This window comes from Petaurus breviceps, unplaced genomic scaffold (assembly GCF_028583685.1).
Source record: "Petaurus breviceps papuanus isolate PSGF00001 unplaced genomic scaffold, PetGlider_PUasm1.0 90804, whole genome shotgun sequence".
Lineage (NCBI taxonomy): Eukaryota > Metazoa > Chordata > Mammalia > Diprotodontia > Petauridae > Petaurus > Petaurus breviceps.
Genome location: NW_027187348.1, coordinates 5,976,327 through 5,991,090, shown reverse-complemented (window position 1 = coordinate 5,991,090; position 14,764 = coordinate 5,976,327). Strand labels below are relative to the sequence as shown.

The window sequence follows — 14,764 nt, the reverse complement described above, 5'->3', positions numbered from 1 at the left end:
CTCGTCAAGAGTTGGCCCAGGTTGTCTTTACCTTAAATTTCCTGCAAGTTAGAGATGACGGCACCACTGCCACCATGAGGTTCTGGAGCACCTCCGGTGAGAACACCACCTCTTCTCCATTGACCCTCCCCGCACCTAACCGGGCACTGCCCGGTTCCAGGGTAATGTGGCAGGATAAGGAGGGCCAATGGTACGGCCCTGTAAAAGTGGTTGGAAGAAGGCCCGGCCACCTTTCCTTTTTTCCAAATAATGACCCAACAGCGGTACAGCAATGGGTGCCCCTTCACAAAGTTAGGGATCTTGATTAAGGCACCACCCCGACAGGTTGGGGGTGAGGAGAATTCTTGTTCTTCTTGTTTTTCAGATTGTCGACTCACCCTCCTCATCTTGGGTCTCCTTGCTGAGAATGCCGTGACGGAATTACGCTGGGGACTGCTTTCCACCTTCCCGAGACCCATGCCTGTGACTTCTTCGGCACAAGTTTTTCCTCGTTTATTTACAGTTAACAACACCCTTAAGCTCCCTGTTCTGCACCTCAACGACGACACTAGGCCGGTGGAAAGTAACAGGACAATATCACTTAATGGGATGTTATGTTTTCAAATCACACCCACAGTCGATCCGGAACTGTCACCATGTGTCGGGCTGTTTCCTCAGGAGGCTGTGTGGTCCGACCGCCTCAACTTTACAAGCAAGAAGGCAATTGGTCTGCCAAATACGAACAACAGATAAGACAATTAAGACTGGCTATTGCATCGGTGAATTCCACCTCTGTCGATCCTGCCGTTCTCTCCGGACTGTCTAAGTGGCTGCATGATGTTACAACCTGGTTTTCACAGTGGGGAGGCTTAACCTCCTCCACCGTGGTGTTTGTTCTTGTAATTATTTTGCTTTTGTATTGTGTTTGCAAGCTACGGCGCCGTCAGGATGGCTACATGCTTCTGACCCAACAGGCCCTTTTTACCCTCCAAGAGGGGGGAGATCCTCAGGTATGGTTCCAGGCCATGGAGGACGTGTGACACCTGGGGTAAGACGGGGTGACTCCATGACGGGCAACTCCTCCCTCCTCAGCCGCCTAAGACAGGACCCAGGGTGTCGGTGTCCTACGACGGGTAAGGTTTGAGTGAATCGGAGGTGACCTAAGCCAGAGGCCCCCGCACCGCACGTCAGAGTCCTTGGGACAGGACCCCTGAGTGGTAATGGGATTTTTCCGTGGTCCTTCGGGCAAGAAGCATGGTCACCTGTGTCGCCTGTAGCGAGAAGTTTAGCAGTTTGCATTGCCGATTCTTTTGGCATATAGGATTTTCGTTTGCTTTAAAGAAAAAGGGGGAGTTGATGGGGGAGGGGGAGGGGTTTATGGGCGGTGCCATGGTTGTTTTGAATGAATATGTATAAGTTTGATGGGGTGATCTCCATATAAGGCCATGGGGGTGATCACCATATAAGGCCATAAATGTAAAACTGCGATGTGATTGGCTCGGATTCGCTATATATTTTCTTGTGTGAGAGGGCGCTCTCTCTCTCTCTCTCCGCCATGTAACTGCTGAAGAATAAACCACCCCGCTTCACTCCTCCGCCTTCTGTCTGGTGTTTTTCCCCGTGAGGGGCCGGTGACAACCGAAGACCCGGGATGGGTAAGTGAGAGGGCCGTGGGGCTAGTCGTCTAGATCTGTTGTGAGGGCAAACGCCCGCAACATAGATGTAATGGTTGGACAGTTGGAGACCTGTCTGCTTGAAATGTTTGTTTCTCTGTCTTCTTGTAATTTCTGCTACAATATATACAATACTATAATACAGACCTCTGTCTGTATACTCTGAAGTTCAGGGTGCTGACTTTTTCCCCTGAGCTAGGTAAATGATATGTTTGATTAATTAAAGCAAGATTGTTAACCCATTTTGAGTTGCTTTCCTTTAGAGAAGCAGATCTAAGAACCTGTGTTGGCAGCCACCCTGGGGTGGCTCAACAGTCCAGATGAAAAAGGAAGGCAGCCTTAGAAGTACCTTTTATTTCCACTGCTACCACCTCTTCCATCCATCCCAAGTCTAACAGCATTTCTTTTGCCTTCTCACTTGAAAACCATCAGGGGGGAAAAAGAAATATCATCTGTTCATGCCTTTCATATATACACTCCGATCCAGCCTAGCAGTCAATTAAAAGTTTTTTCATCACCATATAGAAAGTGGAGAGAAAAGAGTCAGTGTATCTATGTATGCTCTCAAATACAGGAAGAGTGCCTCCATCATGCATTTCTGGAATCAGGCTCATTGAGGCTCTATATAGGTTGGTTTCTATGTAGGTTTCTATGTAGGCTCTATGTAGGTTTCTACAAGGTAGAAAATATAATGTATGATTGAAGCCATTTATTATGAAATCTATTACTGAAGGTCAGACCCAACAAAACTGTGAAACCAACCACAGCTTTAGAGGGAAATTGAAAGAGTCCATTAGCTCAGTTCTTTAGGCTGTGGATTAGAGGTTGAGATGCTCTAAAAATATCAAAGGAAGTAATGCTTGGATTTATGTAGGAATAGAAGCTAAGGAAGAAAGGTTTCATTTGTTCCACTGTTCATTGTTGTTTACAGACCAGGAATGGTAGAATGAAGGTATCACTACTGTGTAACCACTAAGATAACAATCATTTGGGAACAGAAAAAAAAGTTCTCAAAGGTTCAAGTTTCTCCATAACATAAATCAGTCTCCAACTTTTACTTTAAATGAATTTAAAACATTGGTGAAACTCTCCCAAGAGTGCTGGGAAGCTCTATTTGGCATCTTCCATGAAGCTTTGTAATTGTGATTGGGTAGTTGAGGACTAATATTAATTGATTTAAATAATTAACAATTCATTTTATCCTTCTTTCCCAAGAGCATCTTTAACTAAATCTCTGAGTGAAAAGAAACTTGAAATAGCTCAGTTTATTCAAGTGGAAACATTCTGATGAAAGAAAGGTATTACATTCAACCCCCTAAAGAGAGGAAAAGGGCAGAAGTTTCTAAATTCAAGTTACTACAACTGTAGGGAGATTGAAGATGACCAGAATTTTCTCTACAATTCAGATGAAATATTGAGTATTGAGTTTTATCCACTTGAACAAGAAGTATTTGAGTAATCTTGTGTGTATTCAATTTGTGGGTTGAGAATCTACCATTCTTAGATAAAGTCCCAGAATGGAAGCCAAAAAGCCTGCTGCTAACCCAGCTATGATCAATTTAGTCTGTGACCTTGGGCGAGTCCCTTACCTAAATCATTCTACTACTGGTTTCCTCTAGCAACAAAATTCAGGTAGGCAGGAAAAATTATTGCATCACAGGGATATTATTAGGCAGTTGGAAAATTGATGTAGAAAAGCAAGGTGATAGCAACAAAATGAATTCAAATTATAGTAGTTGTGTCTATGAAGACCTGAAAGCTAAAGGTATTTGTCAACAAGATTCAAGTGATATGTCATTTGTTTTCCTCTTTGTTTCCCTAATAGGACCTAGCGTAGTACTTTGAACATAGTGTGAACTTCACAAATACTTCTTGATAGAACAAGATAAACTCTATAGAATTCAAGTGATATATATATATTTTGTTGTATATACTATGTTACAGTGAGTCATATTACAGTATTCTATATTAATAGCATTGCAAAAAGCAAATCTGCTAAGTTCTCATCTCTAGGTGTTAGTAAATTTTAATTTTATTTCCATTTTAATAGGAAAATGTGTGAATTTCCATGTCAACATGCATATCTTTAAAATCCAGTTGCAACCTTCCCTTTCATTTGTTTTGTAGTTGTGGTCCTTTCCATTTACATTGTTGTAGTCATTGGGTATGTTGTTTTCTTGGCTCCTGAGAGTAGATTCTAATTGGAAAAAGGAAGAGGAGAATGACATTATATGAAGGAGGACAAAGTCCATAACTTAAAGTCGAAGGAGGAAAGTGTTTGGAAGGATGAAGAATTGTGGGGAAAGAGGGCAAGGATTAAAAAGGCAAATTTCATTTTCTTCAAACTTCTGCCTTTTCAAGGTATTTTTTTTACTGACTATTTCACCACCTTGATGGGTACTAACTAGCTCAATTTCATATCTAGGTCCTAAAGATTGAGAATGTTCATCAGTATGGTATAGTAAGAGCATAGGACTCTCACTGAGGTGATGGGGATTTATGTTACACAAGAGTTTGCAATTGTGGCACCAAGGTGGCACAGTGAATTGAGTACCAGCCCTGGAGTCAAGAGGACCTGAATTCAAATACGGCCTCAGACACTTAACACTTACTAGCCATGTGACGTTGGGCAAGTCACAAACCCAGTTGCCCTGTCTTTCCCCCTTCAAAAATGCAAAAAAAAAAAAAAGTTTGCAATTTCCATTTCTGGTATAATTTCCAAGGTAGAAGAAAAAAGAACAGTGTGTCCTGTATATATAGGGAACTGAGGTGAAAGAGGTCCCAAAGGACACTGACCCATGTGAGTGAGAGAAAAATCACAAACATGAGAGATGGAGAGTATCCACTGGTGCCCATCAGACTTGCCTCGCATCCAGAAAAGGACAAAACTTCCACTTTGCCAACACTAGTGCCTACTGTGCCTATTCAGTGCCTATGATTATCTTTTCTTCTTTCTCTGCAGCTTCCCCTGATTCTCTCAATCTGTATGAGTATATCTTCTCACAACTCCATCATTTCTCTCCCACCTCATCCTTGCCAACATCTTCCATGCTATCTATCCACTTAATCTAACTTCCCATCTCCTAGAAGGCATCCTCCTCCTTCATGTTAGTCATATTTCAGGAAGGACATTAATATGCTGGAAAGCATCCAACTGGGGCATCACAGAATAATAGATTTAAAGATGGAAGGAACCTTAGGCACTATCAACTCTGACCCCCTTATTTTATAGCTAAAGAAATTGACTCACACAGAGAGTAAGCAATTTGCCCAGAGTCACACAGCTAATAAATATCCAAGATGTCATTTGAACCTACATCTTCCTGATTCCAAGTCCAGGTCTCTATTCCTTATTCCATGCTGCCTCCAAACCAGGATTGTGAAGAACTTCAAGTCCATGACAAAGGATTGGTTGAAGAAAAATGGGAAGCTTAGCCTAGAGCAGAGAAGACTTAGGGGAAATATGATGACTATCTTCAAGTATTCAAAGACATATCTTGTGGGAAATGAGAGATGTCTCATGTTTAACCCCAGAAGACAAAAATACGAACAACTAGTAGAAATTACAGAGACAAACCTAGACTTGGTGTAAGGAAAAAAAAAAACTTGCTACAAATTAGAGGTATTCCAAAGTGGAGTGGGCTGCTTGGGAAGGGATAGAATTTCCTTACTTGGAGCTGTTCTAGTAAAGGCTGTGTGATTACTTTTAGAGGAGATTCTTTTTTAGGTATAGACCAGACTAGTTTGTTACTGAAATCCCTTATATCTCTGAAATTCTGTGAGACTAGAAGTCCCCACTTGACAATGGCTAGCTGTGTAAGCTTGAGGAAGTCTCTGAGCTTTGGCAGGGAGGGGATTTTCCACCTTTAAAATGGAAAGATCATGCCCTACCTACTATGGTTATTGTGAAGAAAGTACTCTGTAAACTAAAACTACAATACTTATATTAGCAAATGCTTGGAATTGAACAAGAGTCTGCTTCCACAAATTCAATTCAGTAAAGGTTTATGGAGCACCTACTATGCACAAAGCCCTAGTCTATGCACTGAGAAAAATACAAAGATAACCAATGACCCAGATCTTCAAGTACCTTACAATCCTTACTGTCTAGTAGGCAGAACATGAATTATTCACATAAATAGATATAACAATGAGATGTGCACAAGTACACAGTACATAGAAGGTGTTATGAATTCACAAGAAAACAAATTCACTTCTGGTTGGGTTTGGATTGGGAGGAGATGCAAAAAGGCTTCATGTGGGGGTGGCTAGGTGGTGCAGTGAATAGAGCACCAGTCCTGGAGTCAGGAGGATCTGAGTTCAAATCTGAACTCAGACATTTAACACTAGCTGTGTGACCTTGGGTAAGTCATTTAACCCCCAATTGCCCTGCCTTCCCCCCTCCAAAAAAACAAATAAATAAATTTTTTTTTAAAAAAAGGCTTCATGTAAGTGGTCTTTTAGCTGAGCCTTTAAGCTTGGGTTTCATTAGAAAACAGAATTAAATAAAGGTAGAGAGGTAAGAAAATGTAGGAAGATGCAAGTTTTTTTGCTGGAGGGCATATGAACAAGAATAATGTAAGGTCAGGTAGAAAATGAGGCACAGTGCTCATACAATAGACACTTAAAATGTATTCCTGGAATTGAATTCAAAGGTAGGCCAGAAGCAAATCGTGGGGGTCTGTAATGGAAAGTTAAAGAGTTTAGACTTCATTTCTTGGTAATTGGAAGCCATTATAGGCTTTTGGCCAAGGGAGTAACAAGAATAAAGTATCATATAGTGGTGAAGGATGAATTAGGGGAAGAATCTGGAGTTAGGGAAACAAACTAGAAAGCTATTGCAATGGTCCTGGCAAGAGATAAAAGAAACCAAATTAGGGTTGACAATATGAATGAAAAGGAAATAATTTTGCAAACAGAATTGAAAGAACTTGGAAAGTAGTGGGCTGTGGAAGAATGAGAAAGAGGGAAGAATCAAAAATGCTTCTGAGAATTCAAACCTTGGTATTTGGAAAAAAGATAGAACCAATAGAAGGAATAGATAAACTAAGACAAAATTTGGGAAAAGATAATGAGCTCAGTTTTGTATTTGTCACTTTCGAAATTCTAGAAAGACATTCAAGTAAAAATATAAGGGAGTGGGTTCTGAAACTACAAAATCACTGGAGTAGGGAAATCCTGGTGTGGAAACTCCCTCCACCACTACAGACTCCTCATCTGTATCTTATGATACTAAAATATTACCTAGGTCACTAAGAAAGTAAATGATTTGCCCAAAGTCACATAGCTAATATGTATCTGAGTTGTGATTTGAACCTAGGACTTCCTGACTCCAAAGCCAAACCTATATATATTCACTTAGAAATATCTACTAACCAGTTAGGAATATACATCTAAATCTCAGAAGAGAAGTCCAATCTAAAAATTATAATTTAATGAGTCATCCAAAAAGAGGTGACAATTTAAGTTTTGGGAGCTAATAAGATCCCCAAAGGGAAGAATGTAAAAACTAGCAAATAAAGTGGAGGATAGGACCTGGGAAACAGCATTTATTAAGAGAAAGAGCAGAAAAGCCATGAAGGACCCAGAGAAGTTGTAAAAAAAAAAAAAAAGTAGGAGAACCAGGGGATTGCACAGGTGAAATCAGGAAAAAATATTAGGTGAGGGGAAGGAGGAAGACCAGTGTTACAAAAGGTCAAGGATGATGAGAATTGAGTAAAGGTCATTCATTTCAGTAATTTGACAGTCACTGCTGACCTTTCAAAAGGACACAGTTTCAGTAGATGGATGGAAGCACTTTTACATAGTAGATGGTGAAAAATTAAAGGCTTCAAATGTAGATGTTCTCTGTAATGTTTTTGGTAAAGGGAAGGAGAGAAATGTGATGATGAAGCATAGAAAAAGTTTTTGTAGCATAATGAAGAGATATATGTTTTTAGACAGAACCGAACTCAATATTTAAAAGCCTGAAATGCAAGAAAAAGAGTGGATAATTAATGAAGCAAACTTCTGGAGGCAACAAAGAATGATGCTGAAGGCAAGGATAAATTCGTCAGCCCTGGAAAGATGTCATGTCTTCCTTTGAAATCAGAAAGAACAAGGTGGATGAGGATCGTTTGAAGGTCCCAGGCAATGTCATAAAATAGTCTTTCCTCTAATAGGATAACACTGCCCTGTTTTCTATACCTCTTACCCAAAGCATGATAAAAGCATAAGATAGAATGGGGGTAATTATATTGTATTTTCCAAAATGGCAGTTTACCTGTATACTTAGGGACATACGATAGTTGTTATTGTTGAGTTGTTCTGCCACATCAAGGTAAAATCAAGAAAGAATATTAGGTGAGAGGAAGGAGGATATCAACAGTGACCAGTGTTGCAAGAGGTCAAGGAGGATGAGGATTGAGTAAAGGCCATTCATTTCAGTAATTTGACAGTCACTGATGACCATCTGAAAGAACAGTTTCAGCAGATGGATGGAAGCACTTTTACATCCAACCTGACTTTTCACATGATGCAGTCTGCATATAAGTTAAATAAATTAGGTGAAACTATATAGCCTTATTGTATTCATTTTATAATCTTAAATCAATCCAAAATTCCATGATCAGTTCTAACTATTGCTTTCTGGCCCACATACAGTTCCTCAGGAGACAAGTAAGATAGTCTGGTACTCCCATCTCTTTGAGGACTTGCCACATTTGTTGTGATCCACACAGTCAAAAGCTTTAGAGTAGTCAATGAAGTAGAAATAGATGTTTTTTTTCTAGAATTCCCTTACTTTCTCCATAATCTAACAAATGCTGGCAATTTGGTCTCTAATTCCTCTGTCTCTTCACAAACCAGCCTGCTGAAACCTATCTTGCAGAATCTTAAGCATAACCTTGTTGGCATATAAAATGAGAACAATCGTTTAATAATTTGAACATTCTTTGATATTTTGTCCTTTTTTAGGATTGGGACTTAAAATGATTTTTTTTCCAACCCTGTAGAGTTTTCCAAATTTGATAGCATATTGAGTGCAGTGCTTTAACAGCATCATCTTTTAGGATATTAGATAGCTCAGCTGCAATTCTGTCACCTTATTGTTAGCAATGCTTCCTAAGGCCTACTTGATTTCATTCTCCAGAATGTCTGGCCCTAGATCAGTAACCACACCATTGTGGTTATTGGTGATGCTAAGATCTTTCTCATATAGTTCTTCTGTGTACTTGCCACCTCTTCTTAATCTCTTCTATTTCAGTCGATACCATTTCTGTCTTTTATCATGCCCATTTTTGTATGAAATGTTTCCTTAATATCTCTAATTTTCTTGAGATCTCTTGTATTTCCCATTCTATTGTTTTCTTCTATTTCTTTAACTTGCTCATTTAAGAAAACCTTATCTTTTCTTGCTATTCTCCAGAATTCTGTATTCAATTGGGTTTATCTTTCCCTTTCTCCTTTACCTTTCATTTTCCTTCCTTCCTCAGCTATTTCTAAAGCCTTATCAAAGAATCGTTCTGCTTTCTTACATTCTTTTTCTTTGGCATGTATTTGTCGTTGCCTTCTGTACAATATTGTAAACCTCTGTCCGTAGGTCATATCCATAGAGTCTGATGATTTTCCCTATTTTTTTCAATTTAAGTCTCAATTTCCCTGCTTTCTTCAATTTTCATATTCAAAAGGATGTTATTTAGGTCTTACCTATATGGTGTGATGGTTTTCCCTATTTTCTTCAATTTAAGTCTGAATTTTGTGATTAAAAAACTCATGACCTGAGCCATAGTCAGCTCCAGGTCTTGTTTTAACTGACTCTATAGAGCTTCTCACCTTTGACTGATTTCAGTATTGATCATCTGATGTCCACGTGTAGACTCATCTTTTACATAGTTGAAAGAGAGTGTTTGCTATGACAAATGAGTTATCTTGATGAAACTATTAGCCTCTGCCATGTTTCATTTTGTACTACAAGGTCAAACTTGCCCATTATTCCAATTATCTTTTGATTTCCTATGTCAGCATTCCAGTCCCCTGTAATGAATGTGACATCTTTGTTGTCTATTTCTAGAAAATGTGTAATCTTGATAGAACTGAGCAACTTTGCCATAAGCAGTTGAATCACATTACTGAGGAAGGAATACATTGGAGTGTGGAGATGAAAATCAGTCCAGATCAGGGAAATGATGACAATGTTTCCTGCTATAGTTAGCATTATGTTAACAAGAGGACTACAAAGAGGAAAGTCTGAAGCTCCTGGAGAACCAGGAAGGCAGCCAGAACAAACTCAGTCACTGTAGTCTGGTTTTCCATGGCCTTTACTCCAGGCTGTGGGTCTTGGCTGAGAACTAGCAAAGGAAGAAAGATCAGTTTATGTGCTCATTCACCTGTGCTAAAGCTGTTGTGCAAAGAATACTGAGTCAAGCATCAGGAAACTTAGGTTCTACTCCCAGTTCTGCCACCAACTAGGGACATGACAAAGGTATTTGAGCCCCTCCCCCCAAATTGTGCTCTCCCCTTTTCTTTCAGCCTCATCACCCACTATGCCCTTCTATTTTTTGTGCTCCAGTCATATCATAATACTTACTGTTCCTCAAACTTGTCTTGTTCTTTTCTATCTCCAGGAAATGTCTCCAGTGTCTGTCTCTGTCTCTGTCTCTCTCTCTCCACATCTATTAAGTGGAGATAATAGTATCTGTACTAACTATCTCATGTGTTTTTTTCTGGAGAAAAGTGCTTTGTAAACTTTAAAGCAGTATAAACATAGTTTAGCTGTTGCTATTATTACTACTTTGAAAGCTAGAAAAGGAAAAGGAGAAAGAAAAAAATCTATGTCATTCTCAGTATTTGGATTAATGGAAGAATAAAATGAGAGAGTAACATTTTCTCTCAATGCACCAAGGAAAATGTATGCCTAACCTTCTCCTGTACTACAAGGTGAAGAATTTAATTAAGTACATACCAAAAAAACAAAAACAACCCAACTTCCTTAAAAAAAATTAGGATCATAGAATATCAGAACAAAAAGGGACCTTTCAAATCCTCTAATCCAGCCCTTATTTTATAAATGAGGGATCTGACACTCAGACAGTTTAAATGTCTGTCTCAAGGCCAATACAATAAACATTTATTAAGCACCTACTATATGCCAGACCCTAAGAAAAGGGTTAGACTAAATGATCTTTATGTAGCTTTTAATCTATGATATTCTCATCTTCATTCATTCACCTATGAATTCAATAAATGCACTTCACTAGACATTGGGGAAAATTAAAAGTCTAATAGTAGTAACTTGAACTGCAAGACTCAGTACTTTCAGTCCAAGGACCTAGGTTCAAGCCCTGGTTTGGCTACTTACTAATCGTGTAGCATTAGACAAGTCACTCCACTTTTCTGGACTTCATTTTCCTCTCCAGTAAAATAAGGAGATTGGATCAAACAAGTTCTATGTTAACTTCTACTGTGGCTTTAATATTCTACAAAAGTATCTCCAGAACCTTTCACATAGTAGGTGTTTAATAAATGTTTCTTCAATGGATGGTAGTAATTGAGATGGGGACTGAATGGTGAGAAAGATTACAAGAAGGAATATGTAACATGTATGGAGGAAGAGTGAGGAGCAGGAATATAGAACAACATTCCATGTAAAAAAAAGAGTTTCCTGGAGATAGAAAAGAACAAGACAAGTTTGAGGAACAGTAAGTATTATGATATGACTGGAGCACAAAAAATAGAAGGGCATAGTGGGTGATGAGGCTGAAAGAAAAGGGGAGAGCACAATTTGGGGGGAGGGGCTCAAATACCTTTGTCATGTCCCTAGTTGGTGGCAGAACTGGGAGTAGAACCTAAGTTTCCTGATGCTTGACTCAGTATTCTTTGCACAACAGCTTTAGCACAGGTGAATGAGCACATAAACTGATCTTTCTTCCTTTGCTAGTTCTCAGCCAAGACCCACAGCCTGGAGTAAAGGCCATGGAAAACCAGACTACAGTGACTGAGTTTGTTCTGGCTGCCTTCCTGGTTCTCCAGGAGCTTCAGACTTTCCTCTTTGTAGTCCTCTTGTTAACATAATGCTAACTATAGCAGGAAACATTGTCATCATTTCCCTGATCTGGACTGATTTTCATCTCCACACTCCAATGTATTCCTTCCTCAGTAACTTGGTTTTTTTGGATATCTTGTTCGCCACTGTCATCACCCCCAAGTTGTTGGCCTGCCTCCTCAATGAGAGAAAAACCATCTCTTTTGCAGGCTGCATCACCCAGACATATTTCTATTTCTTCCTGTGCACACTTGAGTTTATCCTTTTGGCTGTGATGTCATTTGACCACTATATCTCTATCTGCAACCCACTACATCACACCATCATAATGAACAGCAGTCTGCCTCTTGTTAGTTCTGGGTTGTTGGGTGGGAGCTTTCCTATCAGTATTGTGTCCAACTATTGTGGGGTCCAGGTTGTCCTGTTGTAACAAGGAGATTAGTCACTTCTTCTGACATTGTCTCTCTAATACAGATCATCTGTATAGACACTCATCTCATTGAGATTATCAACTTCCTTTTGTCTTCTGTGGTTGTCCTGTGCTCCCTGGTACTCACAATTGTGTCTTACAGCTGCATCACCTCCATCATCTAGCGTTTCCCTTCAGCCCAAGGCCATCAGAAGGCCTTTTCCACCTGTCTCTCACTTTATAGTTGTTTCCTTTGCCTATGGAAGCTCCATTTTCATGACAAAGTAACTTCTGTCTTTACCACAGTGGTGACCCCTCTTCTGAACCCCTTCATTTACAGCCTGAGGAATGAAAAAGTAAAAGAAGTCCTGAGTGAGGCCATCAGCAAAGTCATTTTCTTGCTTCCAAGAGGCTCTTGTTGCTGAATTTCCTGGGGGGTAGGGAAATGGCCCTTTAAGACCTGAAAAATATTTCTTCTCTTCATTTCTGCTCTGTATAAAGCATTGTTCCAGGTGCAAGAGCCTGAAACTGTCCAGACAAGATGAACAGAGGGGTCACTACATCAGTGGTGATGGTGCAGAAAAATTCATTCTAAATTGAGAGAATTCAGAGTTTCTTGGACTCTTGTGCACAGAGCAGAGACTCAACAAAAATTTGTTGATTGATACTGAATGAAGCAGCTATAAAATCTATGCTTATTTGTGGGTAGGGAAAAAACCTTAGAGATCATATAGTTCAGGGGTTCTTAACCTTTTTTGTGTCATGGACCCCTTTGGCAGTCAGCTAAAGCCTATGGACTCCTTAGAATCATATTTTAAATGTATAAAATAAAAAATTTAGAATTATTTTTAAAAATTGTATTTGTGTCTCAGGAAATGCAGTGTCACCTTGGGTCTCCTGCTAGTGTTAACCTGCCTTGTCACACAGATATTTTTTGATCCTTCTCCTTGCACCCATCTTGTTATCTCCCACAAGTCCTGAGGTTTAACCTACTTGTTATCTACACATTAAGTGTATTTGCAGTTGAATTAATGTCAAACTGGCCCAAAGTCTATGAGGTTCTTAGTACCTTTGACACCTTTTCAATCATCCTTCTATTATTCCTGGGGGAAGCAAAAAGGGAATATAGTGGACTGTGGGCCATTTTGCAGTTTTATGTTTTATGGGTCATTATGATAATAGAATTTGTAGTCACATTTGAACCCCTTCAGATTTAGCTAGACTGGTTCTCCAGTAACCGTTTTGTTTTCCTAAGTCTATATATCAAAAGTCTTTCCAATTTATGTTTTGCCAATGCCCCCTTCAAGAATGCAAAATCAACTCTTCTCATTTATTTAATTCATATTTTAACAGGTAAGCAAGACGTGGCCCACTGCCATCCAAGGGAGGCCTAATCTGCTAAAGACACTTGGAGTTTAATTTCTCCACAGTTTAAGGAGAAAAAAGCCATTGCTAGATCAGGACTGGAAGACAGAATTTTTTCAACACAGTGAAGATTTTTAAAATCTCTAGGAGAGGGTAATGAGGAGTGAGTAGGAGTGAGAGTTGGAGATAGAGCACACAGAGGCAGGCAATGGAGGTAGCAGCATAACAGATAGAGGATGTCCCCCCAGGAAGCAGACTCCAAGTCTTGGAGTGACCAGAGCTTTTTCCTTTCCCTGGATTTATTGAGAGAATCTAGCAGAGAATGACTAAACTTTGGATTTTGGGAGAAACTATTGGAACAACGAATGGAGAATCTCTTTCACTCTCTGTTCCTCCCTTTTGTTTTATTGCGCCAGGAAACAGGTGGTAAGATTCATCTCAGAGGATTTCTTTGCTATTTAAAACTTTTGCTTACTGGTTATTCAGCTTTACTACAATGTTTTGCTAGATAAACATAATTTTAACTGGCATCTGACTTTGTTGGGCCTGGCAATCAACACATCACCTTGGGGCTCAAAACATTTTATGAATTCTATTTTCAAAGCTATTTTTATGAGCTGTTTTTGTTTTTTCTTTTTTATGAGCTGTTTTTCTTTTCTTTTCCTTTGCAGAGAAAGAACTGGGAACTTCTCTAAGACTAAAACCTTCACAAATTAATTGTATTTTCTTCAAGCTGATTGGTTGCTTTGTACCAAGTGCCTTCCTCTACCTACCAAAGAAAGAGTAGAGACCTCAAGAAGTTAATACCCTGAGTCGGAGAAAGTAACTTCTACATGACAACAAGATGATGAAGCATCAGAAGAGGACTTTTCCTAGGACTTCTAGCATTAGCCAAAACACACTCATAAGAAAATAATGCCACCTACTACTTTCATGTATCTTTCCATTGCTCTTGTAACTTTGATTCTTCCAGGACTGTGGTACTCCATGATTCTTCCCCTCAGGAAATGTTGCTATTAAAGAATTATTCTCTCCATATGGAAGTAAAAATGGAAGAGAAAAAATTGTACTGCGTCATAGCTTTTAAAACAGTGTTCCTTCCTCTGACCACAGAACACCTCAATCTCATACATTCTTTTCTACTAGTTAAGGTAAATCAATTCTGAGAATAAGAAGATCAGCCAATTAGGTTCCCATGTCCTAAAAACAATTTTCTTTCTCAAATCAGGGCTAAATGAGAGAATGGATGTAAAAACAATTTTAAAACTATAAAGTTCTGTCTAAATATAAGCTCTCATTGTTGAATGGAATTTACTA

The 14,764-nt window shown here is 39.2% G+C and overlaps 1 protein-coding gene across 1 annotated transcript; it reads left to right on the top strand.

The window, feature by feature from the left end:
* The first annotated feature begins 11,603 nt into the window (after positions 1-11,603).
* OR6M1 (olfactory receptor family 6 subfamily M member 1) lies at positions 11,604-12,507 on the top strand. Its single transcript, XM_069070236.1, is given in 6 exon segments — positions 11,604-11,697; positions 11,700-12,009; positions 12,011-12,124; positions 12,126-12,311; positions 12,313-12,356; positions 12,359-12,507. Coding segments are annotated over 6 exon segments (897 nt in total).
* Positions 12,508-14,764: the final 2,257 nt, after the last annotated feature.